A 16934-nucleotide genomic window follows, 5' to 3' on the forward strand; every position below is an offset into this window, starting at 1 on the left:
TAATAGCGTTTAGAAGATAAGGCATGAAATATACATTTGTATACAAATTCTTTTTCTGTATCTATGAAAATACAAATTGCATAAACATCCACTGTTTATTTATTACCTCGTCTGTCTCTATTGCAATTTGCAATAGGCAAGCGACGCTAACGTGCCCAACAAACGGGGACATTCGTATCCATACCGAGTAAACATTGTACAATAACGATATACATAACGACAAACACAACGATAAGATTTATTTGCGCCTTATCTTAGAAATTACAAAAATGTCTACATCAAGAGTCTATAGTCGAAAACTCTTACTTAATTTATTGCTACGTGAAAGAAAGAGAACGAGACAAATTTTATCTAAAATGAGGAGATAAGGAGTTTATGTAATTTCTTCGGCACCAGATATTTCGATTCAGTTATGGTTTACTGATCCATCAGTGCTCACTGTCTCAACAAGAACCGACGATACAGCTGTTGCTAACATTGTGAGTTAATCAAGTGTTCTACGATCGTTGATTTTTTAACCTGTACTTTTTCTTCGATGCACTGAAAATATATGATGTACTTTGGACGACATAGGGTTTCCATTGAATTCCACAGAAATACTTCTTTTTTAAAAAAAAAAAAAACCTTGCAAAACCCTTCCCTCGTACATCTACTGAAATACGAGTATTAATTTTCAGTGACATTGTAACATTTGTTGATATAGTAATACTTCACATCCATATTTCAAAATGATATTCTTAAATTTTTTATGGAAAATGGTTCACAGACCATGGACAACATTAAGAACAAGACCGCTTTGATCACCGGGGGTGCCAGCGGGCTCGGTTTCGTGTACGCGGATAAATTGCTGCAAAATGGAGCGAAGGTGAATTTTCGAGACACATTAGATGAATTTCTTGTAATTTTTCAGATATTAATCTCGACGCAATTTTTAGATCGTTGCCATTCTGGACCTGAGCACCTCGCCTGGTCAAACGTCGGCGGCCACCTTGGAAAAGAAGCACGGAAAAGGGAAAGCCATCTTCTTGCCTTGCGACGTAACCAACGCCCAACAATTCGAACGTACCTATCACGTTATTATTTATGAACTGAACCACCAGTAACTATTTGCACAATCGAGTAATCGATTATTCTAGGGGGTAGTCTGGCAATTTTATTTTCGGTAGCAGTTTCTTAACGATTCCAGTCCTAAAACGATTATCCTTTTATATAGAAAGCTTCCAGAAGGTCGTGGACATCGTCAAAAACATAGATATCGTTATTAACAATGCTGGCATGATAGATGACAATAAATGGGAGCAGACTGTCCGACTAAATGTTGTAAGTACTCGAGAGCGCTGACACTGGACACGATTTAACAAACGATTATTCATTTTTCAATCGTTTCGCTTCGTCTCGAAAATGTCACGCGCAGGATAAAAAAAAAAATTCATACTTATTTTCGTTAGCAATACAAATACTTTGGAAATTGTAAATAAAAGAAAACCTATCACAAGAAAGAAAAATAGAACTACTGCAAAATGTAGTACTTACCTGTTGTCGCTTCAATTGTGCAAGAAGAAATAATTTAAATTTCAGACAAGCGTGATCCAGGGATCGATTCTCACCTTGAATCATATGAATAAACGAAATGGCGGCAAAGGCGGTGTCCTAGTAAATATAGCCTCGATTGTGGGCTACCGTGTCGTACCTGAACTCCCCGTGTATTGCGCAACAAAGCATGCCGTAGTCACACTCAGTCGATGCTTGGAGGTAAATCTCGATAAACTCGTATTCGTCGATGTTCGTCCTTAGAAGCTTCCATGACTGACACTCTAGTCAAGTTCATGATTAATTAACATCTTGTATAAACAGATGTTGACTCGTCTTAACTGCCATTTTAACTAATCTTACCCCAGATGTTAACTGCACTATTTTCAACACAGTTGAAAAACTCTTCTGTTTGAAATTCCTCAGGACTTCTACGACACAACAGGTATGCGTGTTCTCACGATGTGTCCTGGAGCGACGGTAACACCTTTACTCAAAGAATTAGAAAAGAAGGTATTAGATATCGTCGACGACAGGATCGACAACCTGTTTAAACTGTTACTGACCCAGCCGTGAGTGAATATTTCTTTCAATCGCGAATTTTTCAGAAAAAAAAAACGATGCATGGTTCACTGTCCCTTCACTTTTTGTTTTTCAGGGCTGAACACGTGGGCGAGGCCATGGTCAATCTCATTCAGAAAGGTGAAAATGGAGCCGTTTGGGTCAGCGAGGAAGGACAGCCACCTTACGCCCTGGAGTTCCAGCCTCCCAAGAGGGTGGAAGTTAATCTGTGAAAGAAACTTCTCGATTACTTCAGATATCTCGATTGTACATGAATAATTACGGTTTAAATGGAATTGGTACTATTTATACACTATACCCCTACCTTCCTTCAATACTCAATGTTTACTTGGTTGCGCAAAATATTTTGAAACTTTCCGTGGAAAGTTGATACTGTACGTAATACTTGACAGTAAAGCGTATATTTTGTAATCTGTTATGTCAAAAGAAGACAAATAAACCTGATATGAAAACACAAATTGGAGAAAAAGAGACAAATTATTTGGGAAGTTGCTCCTTTCGTATTTACTAGTGGTTACTGACTTTCCAGTGGTTGCTTCATATATGCATTTGCACTTTAAGACTAGCACAGCATTGTCGTTATCTTTGCGTCGCGTCGTGTCGTTATCCTACGCTTGACCTCGTTGTTCTAAGAAAGCATTGGTAATATTGTTGCAGAAATCTGTTTTGCGCTGAGAAAAGTTTTGATTGGAGTTAGATAAACCTTATCTTAATATGCGAATCGAAACATCAAATGCGTGTTATTAAAATTGCGTTGTTGTTATTATTGATGTTTTGATATGATAAATTGAGTCGGAAAACTCGTATTGCTTTCGGTAAATTAAACAGAAGAGAATTGAATATCTCCTAAAGGATCTGATCGGAGCATGCTGGTTAAATTATTTATACTGTATATTTAAAAGGTATATGATACATGATAAATAACAACTCCTCAAGAAATTTGACTGAATTTTGAAATGGTACTCAATAAAAATATTTCCAAGATTTGACTATATAGAAACTTATCCCCAATTCGTCACCTGTAAGAGAATGCTACTAATTACAATAACACTATGTAACTAGAAAGTGTATGGATAACAAAAGCACAAGCATTTATAAGTCATAAGCATAACATTTGAAGTATTTCAAGAGATATGAAGAAAACCACTTGTCTTCGGATGATAACAATCCGATTAGAAAGTTGAGTTGAGGATAATTAAGTTGAGGATAATTAAGATTTGAGCAGCGATATATGAAGTGTGCAATGGATTTACAAAACGCGCAGCTATAAATTTTATTATATATCTAATCTCACACCCTTGCCTCCAAAGCTGATTATAAAGGACTATCCAGAAATACGTAATAAGATTAAATTTGTTAATTGAATTGTTATATTCGGAGCTTTGCAGTAGTATTCCAATTTCGTATGAAAAACAATGTAAACGAATTAGTAGTACGTCTCGATAAAAATTATTTTTAATTTTGTTTTCATAGATCTGAAATCAGTTTATCGTCAGATTGCTCCCGAATTACAAGTTTCGTCTATCTGTCTATAAATATAAAATGACGCGAAATTTCGTCAACAACTCTAGATTTCCAAATAACTTGAAATGATGTCACCGGCCGCGAATGTTTATTGAATGGAATAATATGTATGTGGAGCCTCACAAATGTGTACATAATTTGTTCAATCGTGTAATTTGGTTGTGCAACTACATTTATCGAGAATTTCGTCGTCAATGTGAAATTTTCATGGAATCTAAATATACGTACATAATCTTGTTCTTCACCCGACACATCGGTGAACACTAATTTACTCTGTAGATAAGCGATCTATTTAATTTTCGAAGCAACAGAAGCCGCGGCTCATTCTACGTCGACGAGACCTACCGCTCTCATCGTTCAATCGATAATTTTACGAGGCAAGGGTTAGTGATCGTAAAGTGGTGAGTTGAATCGAGCCGGATTTTAATTCGTGTTCATATGACGAATTCGACCTGTCCAAACGAACGCTTGTATACTTTTCTATCGCGTGATTTATAAGAAAATATAATTTCTTTTCATTTTACGAAACGCGTGTTCCATTTTTGTGATCAACTTCGATTTGCAGACCATGGATAACGTTAAGAACAAGACAGTTTTGATCACTGGAGCCGCCGTTGGGATTGGATTTACATTCGCGCAAAAGTTGCTGAAAAATGGAGCGAAGGTAGGTTCTTAAATAAATTATCCATAGGCATTTATCGCGTAACACATAAATCTCCATAGTACGTTCTAATGTGATATCATTTTCAGGCTATCGCTATTCTCGACTTGAGTAGCTCGTCAGGTGCGCAATCCGCTTCGAATTTGGAAAACGAATTCGGAAAAGGCAAAGCAGTATTCTTCCCGTGTGACGTGGCCAACGCTGAACAATTCGCAGGTACCTAGTTGTTCTAAAAAAAGAAGGAAAACGAATCAATTCTTAATACTTACAAAGTCATATAAAAACATTATTCAATTTACACACCAGGCCTGTATCACTCTTTACGTTCTGCTTATAGAGACTTTTAAGAAGGTTGTGAATACGTTCAATGGGGTCGACATTGTCATCAACAACGCCGGTATTTTCAGGGATCAAGCTTGGAAAGCGACTGTCGACGTAAATATCGTAAGTATGAATTATAATTAGAATTCCGCGCACCGGGAGCACGTAGACTAATGGTGTCATTGGTCTATGGCTCAGGCCTGTGATAGATGTTTCAAACGTATGTTTAAAATGTTTCTTATAAATGTCGAAAGATGTAATATTAATTTATTTAGCTTGAACTGCATGAAAAATATTAATTGAAAAATACGCTTTTTAAAAATATATTTTTAAAACTACATCGTGAGTTATCATTTTAGCTAAAAATTGTGCGACACGGTTGAATTTCAGACTGGCGTGGTTCAAGGTTCGTTGCTCGCGATAGATCACATGGGTAAACATAAAGGAGGCAAAGGCGGTGTCGTAGTAAACGTTGCCTCAATTATTGGGCTCTCGCTCTTCCCAGGATGCCCGGTGTACTGTGCCAGTAAACACGCCGTGGTTACACTCAGTCGCTGTTTACAGGTATCAGTAAATCACCTTCGTCTCCTAGATTCCTAGTTATAAACAACGTATGTTGAAATGTACGAGTCTCAGGGTATCATACTTTTTTTTTTATAGAGATATATTACATCATTAATATTGTTTCAACACATTCAAACGGAAATTTCATTCTGATTTGTTTATTCAGGAGAATTACCATAAGACTGGCGTGGACGTTCTGGTGATATGCCCCGGCTTCACGAGCACACCGTTGCTTTCTACTTATCAGGATAAAATGCTCGACTTCGTTGAGGCCCCCGAACTCCTGAAATATGTCACCGACTATCCAATACAAACGTGAGCACATTTGAATAAACAACTAAGTGTGTAAAAACTGATAAATAATTCCTTCTAACCACCCTTTCTCTTTATCAGGCCTGACAACGTGGGCGAGGCTTTGGTGAAACTCATCCAGAAAGGCAAGAACGGAGATATTTGGGTCAGCGAAGGTGGAAATCCACCCTACGCTGTCGAGTTCGCACCTGTCAAGAAAGTGGAGCTCAACGTTTGATGAGAAGTTCTCGTTTTCCTTAGGGTCTAGATAATTCAACTGTGTGATAATGGAAGGAACAAAGATATTCTCCTAAAAACGACGCAAAATTTAGGGACTGATTTTCGTGTTTGGACTGATTTGGAGTACAATTTAATTTATATATTTAATCTACAGAGTTATGTAACGACAATATTCCTGACTAAATAAATTTAGAATATGGTCAATTGTTGATGACAATTTCCTTGCTTAATCCCTCGAGAGATATTCGTACGTATGTATACGTTTGCTTTTATATAAAAATTACCAATATTTGCAATCACGATACCCTCTAACATCAAAAAATATACAATATTATGATGGGACAAATTCGTCTCTCGAAGGGTAAAATTGCTTGCTTTATTACTTTTTTATTTATCAGGGAATTTCTAACACTACCATTTCATGCGATCCCGTTTCGAACGCAGACGTTCTTTCACTGTGATCACTTTCTGGTACTTTACAATCACTCTACAGCACTCGCGACGATTAGCGATGCTCTGCGACACCTTTGTGATACTTTTCAATCGCTCGGGTCTCACCCAATTCGTAATCCTTCATCCCTAGTCGTGTCACGGTAACAGGACGATCAGTAATCGTAATTACGGACTCCATTTTGCTCGGTACTTCTGGAGGCTGCAGATAAAGGGGCGAAATGTGTTGCAACGTCAACGAACCAATAGAAAGAGACTCGAATCGCCGTGAATTCAAAACGTCATGGCGCTGGAGGTCGAAGATCGTGATACGAGACCGAGAGGTTTCTTCCACAACAACTCGGTAAAGAGCATCAAGAACCGAACGACTGCCAGTGACAACCGAGGCGTTGCTGGCTTTCCTAGGCTTCTTAAATTCAGTTGCGAAGTAGACTTAAGAATCATAGTTACAAGTAGTTATTACATAGTAACGAGAGGTTGTTGAAGTGTTTCGAGAATCATCGAGAAAATAAGAAGAAAGGGAGAAGACAGTGGCACCAGAATCATGCAAATCAAGGATAAGAGAGCGGTCGTCACTGGAGCTGCGAGTGATCTGGGTCTGTCCATCAGCAGGGAGCTGCTGCGAAATGGCGCCTCCGTAAGTCGTCGCGTCAACCTCTATTTTATTTTACTTTTACTACCGATTCTACCATTTTCTTATGTGCGCCAATGGGAATTTTAGTTTTAAATAATTACAATTTTATTTTATTTTCCCTTCGAGAAATGAAATTCGACAGAAGTCATCCTAGGATCAAAATGAAGTACACGTTAACGAACATCGAAGAGAAGGAGTCGTAGTAGAATGCTGGAGTATTTCATCTGGCCGAGATAAAATTCATATAGATGCATTGGAAACGCAGAGGAGCGTCTGCTAAATGCAGTGGCTTCTGAAAAAATGTATCGATATCGCTACAAACGCACCGCAGCCAATCAGCGTTTACAGCCAATGGCATTTTACGGACTAAAAGTCGAACGTCTACACATTTGCGATAGCGTGGACAAATTTCTCTGTAGCTAATGTACGCGATGTTTACACATTTCTCATGAACATGATCTGCATATATAAACAAGGAAATGAAGACAATTCTGAAGGACTTTAAATCGATAGTTTACCTACGAACAAATCTTTTTAATCTCTTGCTTGGGACTGTCAGTTGCCAATTATGATTATTATAGCAAATACTGGTGTTTCAGATGATCGCAATGATCGATATTCGAGAATCCGCTGGGAAGCATGCGATGGACACTCTGAACACGGAATTTGGTCGCAATCGAACGGTTTTCTTCCAGTGCGATGTCGCGAACAATTCTGAATTCGACGGTAATTATAAATAACGCTAGTTGTCATAATTTTGCTTGAAAATGATTCTCGAAAGGATTTTAATCAGAATCTTCCTTAATCCACGCAAACTTAGCACGATAAATCTTGTAAAAGGATAGCTATTAACAATTGTACTAAATTGACATATTCCCTGTGGCAGTTACATTCAAGAAAGCTGTGAGCACACTGGGTGGTCTGGAGATTCTAGTGAACAATGCTGGCGTGATTAATGAAAGCGACTTCTCGAAGGCAATCGACGTGAATGTGGTAAGCGAGAACGTTTCGAAGATAGCATATATAAATACGCTTAAGACTTCACTGGAAATGAAATAAAAAAATTTACAGACTTCGCGAACACGCAAGAGTTGAAGAGATTGAAAATCTAACTAACTAAACTAACTGATCGCGAACCGCCACCTGCTGATAGGTCGTTCTTTTTCTCAGAAAACCCTGTCATGATTTTGCTGTAATATTACACCGCGCGGACAGCGATAGATGCTTTTTCTAAGAATGTTCAAAATCGTTACTAACCAATGAGTAACTAGTTTGTGATTTCAGTCACCGACCAATTACGTTTCTTTTGGGTAGCTTCGTGTGCAGACGACCTAACAGTTTCCGAAATATTGGACCACATAAGTTTTGATCTGACATAACGTGACACGAATTTCGGCTGTTCGAAAATAAAAAGATTTTCAATCTTAATACCCTGGGTTTATCGTTCCAATTTGTTAATCGAGAACGATTCGCGTAGACCGCCGTGATACGCGGAACGCTTCTAGGAATACAACAGATGCAAAAGTACGCTGGAGGCAAGGGTGGCGTTATCGTCAACATTTCGTCTGTGGCTGGTCTGTGCTCGTTATCGCAGCTCCCAGTGTATACGACAACAAAACACGCCGTGGTTAGCTTCAGTCGTTCGTTCGCTGTAAGTCCTAATTTTTTTTACTTAATTAAGAGTTATGAGTTGTGATTATTCTCGATACAGAGTTAACTTTAGGGGATCGGTTCGTCCTGTAGAAAGCTATCGAAAAATCCTTTTCCATTTTCCAATCCGAAGCTTCGTTACCAAGGTATAAACAAAGTTTTCGAATGGGACTGCCTGCAGGCGCCATTATTACCCTGATCAGCTGATCGCTCCACTGCGCATGCCTGCACTCGCGCGCGTAAACATTGGTTCATACTTTCGCACGCGCGAACAATTTTGACTGCTTGTATTTTGACAACGAAACATCGAACGCTTTCTCTGTATATATATGAAGTCAAGAGGCGAAACCAACTTGGAAGATAGACAGATAAAATAAACATAGAGTAAAGGGTACTAATTATTTGGTTTTAATTACCGTTTCGTTTCCTGCTTTCAGCAACCCTATCACTATCAGAGGACAGGAGTGAGGATAATAGTTTTGTGCCCAGATTTCGCTCCGATTTCGAGCGATCTACCCGAAGGGGAACCTTTGAAGAAGTATCAGCCCCAGAAGTGGGTCATTTCTTCGATTTTCTCATAGAGACTTCTAAGAAACGTTTTAATTGTTTTCATTATTTAAACTGTGAGACGTCATACACTGGATATTATTATTCTTATACTATTTTAATTTGTTTAGAATACAAAGCATCGCTCATGGGCTGGTTTACGTGATCAGATGCGCACAAAATGGGAGCGTTTGGATCAGCGAGGACGGGAAGCCCGTCTATGAGATTCAGCCGTGCGATAGTTTGCCCCAAAAACCCGACGATTTGGCAACCGACGAAAATTAAAATATAATTAAAGAAATTCAATGTACAGGAATCTGTAAATACAATTTTAGTATTATTATTGTTGTTATTATTGTTACTAGGATTATAATACGAAATGCATTCTCTCGAGGTTAATAAAAATCATATTTGTAACTCGTGAATCATTATTGAACTGCAATTATGATATTACCTAAACTTATATGTATATATACACCCATGCTTGTATCAGAATGTATATACATTCCTTTTAATAAGATTAATTTATGAACATTGAGGACGTGTTATCGTCTCTGTGGTGTGATTTTACTTAATATAAAAAATAAAATAATATACATGAAATAAACATGATATAACATAACACATAAATATTTATCTACACCGAGGCTGCTATTCCCAAAATATCGCCCTTCTCATATAATATTTTCGTGAGGTTGAAAAATTGAAACATTTGTCAATTATATAAGAAGAATGCTTTTCAATTAGAAACTGAAACAACATTGTATCTGTAACCATCAACTGGTAAGGTAGAATCAAAGCTGAAACAGACAAAATTTTTATAACAAAATTGTTTAATTGTAAAAACGTCACGAATAGATTGTTATATGCTGATTCTATTCCGAACGAAATTATTTTGAATAAAATTGTTCCAGTCAGCCATAAAGCGTCCGAACTGTGTTATCATGACCTCCTATCGGAGATTTTGGATACCCCTCGAAGCAACGACCTTGTGGAGTTTCAATGCTCTCGTGGAACCCTAGGGCCGCCATATCAGAGACCACTGGAGACTCGATTAGGCAAAAAAAAACATGAATCGTTTGAACTTTGATTCGTATCTTTTATCAGGCGATTGAAATGGTGAAAACACGATGTTAAAGTTGAAATATTGTGAATTGCGCGTTTCTTTTTACCATCTCTTACACTGGTAGCACTCTCCGCTCTACTGGCGCCGCCATGGCGACATACGTTATGCCCGATGCAATCCACAGTTCAAGTACACGTTTATAGTTAACTGAAACCGATTACTATAATTAAAATGATACACATTTTAAGTTACAATCAGAAAAACGTATTTAAATAACAATCATACTAAATTGTAAATTATAAGTATTACAAGTGTTTGTTGGATAAAGGAACGCATTCAATTGGTTTAAATAAAAAAAATTGTCTTGAAATTGGTTGTTAGCGATACCGACAAAAATCATGGACGTGTGATAGATCGAATGGTATCCAGCACGTTTGCATTCTTGCACGCGACAGTAGAAAATCACATAGTCGGCGAATCGACGTGTCACATATGCACAAAAACTTCATCATCGAATCGAGTGAACACGATAACCTATCAACATATTATTCAGCATTTCACGGTGAGGTTGGCGATAATTATGAATGATAGTCTGAAAAAAAAAAAAGAAATGACACATGAAATTATTTTTGTAGATATTTATCGCATAGAAATGCGCGACGAACGCCATTTTCCATTGCCTCAGCGATTTCTTATGGTCTTACTCGAAGACTGATCATTTTCTCCAATCAAATACGCGCAATTGATGTTTCCAGGTTGATACGAGAACTCTACAGAATTAAATAGTTATTATTAATTTTACACTTCTGAAAAAAATTGTATTTCTGAAGAAAGCTTCAAACTACAGCGAATCGTATCTAACAATGTTACACGGATAGACAACGTATCTCTGCCCATAATGTGTTTTCACAAAGTGAAAAATAAGATTTGACGAACGCATCGATACGAGTGCGCTGTACTTTGAACAATAGTTGCAATTATCTCGCTTCTGTTGCTCGTTAAAATTGGAGAAACTTTCATACATGTTCTTTTTAGAAATAATACGTTATGTCGTAAATATTGCAATATACATCTTTGTTTTGTATTGAAGACCGAAGATAGATTCAGACATTTCTATATTTGAAATTAATTTTAATAGAATATAATCAAATAAAATTATACAAAATTACACGAAGATGTGTCAGATTATATTGCTCTATTAAAGCGTACTGCTTAGAAATTCTAAATAATAGTATGAATACTATTACGTTCAATTATGAAATACCCTCTCTACGAGTGATGCATATAGTGAAATCTCGCTAGGGATGATTTCGCAACGTTCGAAATGTTGCGCGCGCAAGTAATCGGCGCGGTTATCTCTAAGCAACAACAATGTGGTGCCAGAGGAAAAACAAAAAACCGCGCACGCGTTGTTTCCAGATCGTCGGCAATCGTTGAGGACTGAGGAGTAAAGTTCACCGTAAACTGCTTTTCACTGGATACCTCTATCGCGTTTAAGAAGCGCGATTCCTCGATGATTTATGATCCTTGCGACTAGCCCGACGTTAAATGCACTTTTCCTCCGATAAGTGCTCGCGAAGCACGAGCTGCGCGTACGTCGACTCTTTATCGTCCATGCTGCCACACGACTCTCTGTAAATTATGTTTTTCAAAGACTATTTACTCGCCCCCATCTCCGTCTGGGGCTTTGTAACAGAAAGAAGGCTATAAATGGAGGCGATAAGGCGCTGCGAGAGAAAGGCTGTCGAGTCGACGTCCCAGAATAAAATATTTCTCGCAGAAACGCGAATATCGTTAAAGGAACCAGGGGCGGTTCGAGATTTTATATACTCTTCAAAGTTCTAATCTTCTAGTTTGAAATCCATCTTGAGAGCAACAAGGATTCCAAAAAAAAATCTGAAAAAAAGAAACCAAAGCAAGACATTACAAATTTTATTGTTCCCACGCTTGAACTGTTCAGAAAAAATTAAAAACGACGAAGTTCCATGAAGCCTGCAATATTTATATATCTGTGCATCACATTTCATATGATATTTCCCGTCTGCGCGTATTCTATGTATAACTCAACAGGTACGGAAACAAAATGGGTATGCATTCACCTATTCTTCCGAAAAATGAACTCACAGTATTCTTTCTAAACGAGAGGAGAAAGATCCTCGCTACTGCTATGAACGGCAGTATCTATCCGCGTACAAGAAAAATGTTGAACGTACGACGCGTGACATTCATCGAAGACGAGTCTCGGAAAGTGAGCAAAAGTCGTGATCCCCCGGTTACTTGCAACGCAGTAGCGCGTGGGAATTACAGATGTCACGATCTCAGACGATAAGACGATTGACTACATAGACGCATTTTTATCACACGGTCGTTGCACCGTTAATGCGCTTCTAGAATTTACGTCACGTGGCCTCGTTCACTCGTCGAACGTTGATATCGCGTGGTGTTACATGAAGTAACCTTTTCGGGGAATCTTGACTGAACCATTAATGCACTTGCCTCATAGCCGGAAAGCAGGCATTAATACTTGTTTTTCCATAGAAAAGAGAATCCATTTCCTGATGTACCAAACCTTCTGAATATTTTCTGTTACATTCTAACAGTTCCGATTCGTAGATACTTATTATATCTAGCTTTGCTTGTAGGGTGTAGATTAACATAACTTCAAATAATCTCAAAGAATCAGTAAGGATCAACGGTAGTCGTTGTCAAAAACTGTTTGATCACGTTTGTCGCACGAACAAACGCCGCCACGAGACTACGCAGTGTTCAGTTTTGTAGTAAATCGGGTCCATCTGGCGTTAGACACGGTATCAGCCGCGACAGAATTAATTAGTTTTGACGGGAATGGTTAATTAACGGCGCTATCGACTGTTCGAGATCCGTCTATCCGTGGTAGACACTGATTGTGGAAGGAGGGATATTGGCTCGCACGTCAGCCATCCATGAGGCTCCCTCATCAGCTCCCTCGCGATAAGGATACGAGCCTCGTCTCTATCTTCTTCCTTGGATGCGACACTCCTCCTCGCGCATGAAATAGTATAAATACCATCGTCCAAGACCCGCCACGCTTCAGTACGCCGAGACACGTTGACCCACTCGTGACTATTCGCATCTGACCAATCTATCGTGCTTCCGACTCGTCGCAAGCTCCTCCGAAGAGAAACATGGGTACGTTCGATCGTACTCGACACAGTGCGAGGAAATTCAAAGAAGAATGAAACATGCATGTCAATTCTTACGGATTCGTTCGATAACTGCAAACACAAAACCTCAAGTCAGAACTTATACTATACTGTGCAAAGAATCTCGTTTCGTATTGGATACCATCAGGATTCTTGAAACCTTGAACCAGTCAAGATTCAAAAGAACCACGATGCTATTGTACGAGAAATCAGATTCTAATTGTTTGAGGAATATTCCTTGTTAATATATGAGAGCAAAGATTTTGTGAAAACCTTGTAGGGATGTATTAGAACGTTTCCCTGTTTCGCGGAGCCCTCTTTAGGACTTTAAATATCATTTTTAACTGGGAAAGGAAGAAATAGTTTTACTCTCATAAAAGAAAGGCAACTTTTCTTAAACAATTATAATTGCACTCGTTGAAACAATAGGATCTATTTAATACACTTAACTTATTTATTACTTACTTTTTGATTCAAAAAGTACTTGACACCGACTTGAGCGGAAAATGGAGGTATCCGCGCCAGTTCCCTCTATGAGATACATAGGAACTAACTTCTAGTTATCTAATATCGACAAGAAATATCATTACATACAATTATTGAGTACAAAGTAACATATAAATACATGTTTCTACCATCAGATGTAAAAGGATTTACACGATACCTCGACTTCGGGATACAAAAGTAGAAGACAAGTAAAACAAACAAGACATGACTAGACCTGTAGAGCTATTAGATTCTCAGTCTCTTCTATTGTTAAGTATTTCTTCTACTCGACGTTCTTGTTGATTTCGTGGTGTATAAATAAAAGGTCACAGGTCCTAAAACAAAAAAGAAAGAATTAGTTCTCAGTAGCCTGAGAAGTAACGTCCCTGATGACGAGTTTTGAACATTAGGCGACTTTTACAGAAAACGCCAACGGCAACAACAAACGCAGAGGTTCCTCCTCATCCGACAAGACGAAGGAAATCGAAGCAATAAAAGGAATCGTTTCTGGAAAGAACGTCCTGATCACTGGCGGTGCTGCTGGTTTGGGACACGCGTTTCTCAATCATTTTCTAATGCACGGCGCTAATGTAAGTGTTCTGAAAATATTTAATTTGTTATTTCGTTTATTCTTACCACATCCTCATTCATTGGATTCCAGAAGATAACTATATTGGACATCGACGCGGAGGCTGGGAAGAGGATAGAGCTGAGGCAAGAGAAGTCCTGCGGGGAGAAGAAGGTGCATTTCATTCACGCTGACGTGTCCAATTACGAACAAATGACTGGTAAGTCGTTGACTATAATTATACAGAGGGAGCACGATGAAACATAATCACGAACCGCTGATAACGACTTTTATACCGGCTCATCCAATTACTAAAGCGCTAGCAGACTCCCACTCGCGTAATTGATAGCGATGCATGCGTTGCCCAAACCTTGATCAAAACATAAATATTTTGATTATCTAAAAAAAAACCAAGATCAAAAGTATTCTCTCAAAGACAGATTGCAATCCAAGTTATATCTGAGAGTCGTTGACAAACATTAACGATAGAATACATATTGGAAACTGTACAATAGTTGCAAACGAGTTTAAAAATAATTGAATTTTTTAATTGCAGGAGCTTTCGAAGAAGCTATGAGACTGATGACCGACATCGATATCGTTGTGAACAATGCTGGTATCCTCGACGAACGAAGATGGGAACGAGAAATCGCTGTGAATATTGTAAGTGATAATATTTTCTTTCTTATCGTGTTCACGTTCACTCTTTTATCCGATAGCGTTACATTTGCGATTAATATGTTAGGGAGGGATGATTTGCACAGCGTTGCTAGCCGTGAAATACATGAGTAAAGACAATCTTGGACACGGTGGGACATTGGTGAATGTGAGCCAACAAATAGACATCAGACACACCGCCCAACTTCCGGTCTACACAGCGACCAAACACGCCATCATTGGTCTCTCGCAATCTCTCGCGGTAAGACAATGATTAAACAATTACTAATAATACAATATTTAATACAGTTATCGTATAACTTTGTTACTAGTAATTTCTGTCGAAACGTTCGCGAATTAAACAAATTGTCACGTTCACAGTTCATGACCCATATATAGGTCACAGCGCCGTGTTATTGGATACGGCGCTGAGAAAGTGGACAGTGAACGTGTCCACCACTTCATGCTATATCTAAAAAGTATGTATTCTAATCGGGGAAGTCCTCCTCCACTCCATTGTGCAATGATTGTACAGTAACGGTATCAAGGAACCTAACCCAACAATATTTATTTAACCCTCGGTTCACGGATACGAAATAGCTTAGAACATTAAACTTAAATAATTTGTACATATACCAAAGCCTTAAAAGATTGAAACGTTGTCTAGTTAAATAATAAAAATTATTTAGTGTGCGACACCAGTTTAATCTGCGACTTAAGATTATTATAAATTTGTATCAGGATTCTTATCAATACGAGAAGACCGGTATCCGTGTGATAGCGCTATGCCCAGGCTTGACAGAGACAGCGCTCACGGTGGACAGTCCAAACAAATTACTCTCCAGGGTTATGAAGGCGGACTTTGTAAAAAATCTCGAACAATTCTCGATACAAACGTGAGTACCCCTACTTTCATAGTCTTGATTGATCTTGAGAATCTTCTTGAGACTTCCATAACAATTTCTTGACAAGGAAAGGGTTTCCCAAAGTAATTGGCTCCAAGCTCCGACGAGTCTATATATGCCAACAGAAAAGAACGTTTTTTTTTTTATTGTATTTCTTTGTTATTGTTTGACGCAGACCATACGTGGTGGCTCAAGGCCTGATGTCGGTGTTAAGGCTAGGAGAATCGGGTAGCATATGGGTCGTCGAGAACGGTCGGAGTCCGTATGAAGTTTACGTACCGAATCCTCGCACTTTGCGCCGCACTTACAAGAACAACTTCACGTTCGTGGAGACCAAAGCGGTGACCAGAGGTCGTCCGATAAGAGAGGTCTGCGACAACACGCGAACAGGTCTGATGAGTTGCGCTTGACAAAGCGAAGACGGGACATCTAGGTTACAAATCGTGATCTTCCATGTTCTATAAGAACCCTCGAGGTCGTTACATATTGAACGTCCCTCACAGGTTGCGGGAAATTGGCAATCTTTGGAAAGTTGTCAAAGAATGGCTGAAGGGGATCATCTTGAAGGATGGGCAAAATTCTCGTCTATTTTTTTAAATAAAATTTTGCCCATCTCTAATCGACTTGAACTATACAGGCTGAGGATAGAGACTCAACCTGTACTGCTTGATTTTCTCAAAGATTGATATAGTATAAAGCAGTTTAAAGCACATTTACATTTTGCTGCTGCAAGATTACTACTCCGAGCAAATGTTTGTAATACGCAAAATCAAACTTATCGTAATAAATTGGGGAGCGTGTTCGACATGTCTGGTGTAAAGTATTTAAACGCGTGCATAGATATCGCGCTTTGTACATAAATCATACGCAATTGCATTTAATATGAATACAACACATGATGTTCTAAGATTAAGTTGTGAATAATAATATGTTTTTATATATGATCGTGTTTCTTTTATTTTAAACTTAGTACTGTCAATTTACAATTGCTTATGCCGAACAATTCTCCATACGAAAAAACCAATGATAATTGACAAATACTTTCGGACAAATCTCTCTGAGTAATTGGTGGGCTTA

General features: G+C 38.4%; 2 protein-coding genes and 1 long non-coding RNA gene across 3 annotated transcripts in view; 2 read left to right on the plus strand and 1 right to left on the minus strand.

The window, feature by feature from the left end:
* Nucleotides 1–5917, plus strand: part of LOC128877156 (uncharacterized) — a 10650-nt gene extending 4733 nt beyond the window's left edge. Inside the window, exons 14-26 of the mRNA XM_054124211.1 lie at nucleotides 411–479; nucleotides 767–865; nucleotides 936–1062; nucleotides 1214–1320; nucleotides 1579–1752; nucleotides 1957–2102; nucleotides 2189–2312; nucleotides 4202–4300; nucleotides 4387–4513; nucleotides 4635–4741; nucleotides 5009–5182; nucleotides 5349–5497; nucleotides 5576–5917. Coding sequence (XP_053980186.1) covers nucleotides 411–479; nucleotides 767–865; nucleotides 936–1062; nucleotides 1214–1320; nucleotides 1579–1752; nucleotides 1957–2102; nucleotides 2189–2312; nucleotides 4202–4300; nucleotides 4387–4513; nucleotides 4635–4741; nucleotides 5009–5182; nucleotides 5349–5497; nucleotides 5576–5711 — 1638 coding nt within the window. The 3' untranslated portion in view covers nucleotides 5712–5917. The remainder of the gene's footprint in view (nucleotides 1–410; nucleotides 480–766; nucleotides 866–935; nucleotides 1063–1213; nucleotides 1321–1578; nucleotides 1753–1956; nucleotides 2103–2188; nucleotides 2313–4201; nucleotides 4301–4386; nucleotides 4514–4634; nucleotides 4742–5008; nucleotides 5183–5348; nucleotides 5498–5575) is intronic.
* A 576-nt stretch (nucleotides 5918–6493) lies between these two features.
* On the plus strand, nucleotides 6494–16801 carry LOC128877157 (uncharacterized). The gene is made up of 12 exons (XM_054124212.1): nucleotides 6494–6800; nucleotides 7397–7523; nucleotides 7684–7790; nucleotides 8275–8448; nucleotides 8885–9000; nucleotides 9125–9273; nucleotides 14151–14317; nucleotides 14389–14515; nucleotides 14852–14958; nucleotides 15041–15214; nucleotides 15694–15848; nucleotides 16033–16801. The coding sequence occupies exons 1-12, from the start codon at nucleotides 6708–6710 to the stop codon at nucleotides 16265–16267; spliced, it is 1731 nt and encodes a 576-aa protein (XP_053980187.1). The 5' UTR covers nucleotides 6494–6707; the 3' UTR covers nucleotides 16268–16801.
* LOC128877711 (uncharacterized) lies at nucleotides 11976–14144 on the minus strand. Its single transcript, XR_008457292.1, has 2 exons — nucleotides 13707–14144; nucleotides 11976–13313 (listed from the first exon to the last, which is right to left on the minus strand). It is a non-coding gene; the product is annotated as an uncharacterized LOC128877711 (long non-coding RNA).
* Nucleotides 16802–16934: the final 133 nt, after the last annotated feature.

The sequence above is a fragment of the Hylaeus volcanicus genome, chromosome 5 (genome assembly GCF_026283585.1).
Source record: "Hylaeus volcanicus isolate JK05 chromosome 5, UHH_iyHylVolc1.0_haploid, whole genome shotgun sequence".
In the NCBI taxonomy this organism is placed as follows: domain Eukaryota; kingdom Metazoa; phylum Arthropoda; class Insecta; order Hymenoptera; family Colletidae; genus Hylaeus; species Hylaeus volcanicus.

Coding starts and splice junctions, on each gene's coding strand:
- LOC128877157 (XM_054124212.1), top strand. CDS start 6,708: ATGCAAATCAAGGATAAGAGAGCGGTCGTCACTGGAGCTGCGAGTGAT. Junction 8,449..8,884: donor GCTTCAGTCGTTCGTTCGCT/GTAAGTCCTAAT, acceptor TCCTGCTTTCAG/CAACCCTATCACTATCAGAG. Junction 15,215..15,693: donor GTCTCTCGCAATCTCTCGCG/GTAAGACAATGA, acceptor AATTTGTATCAG/GATTCTTATCAATACGAGAA.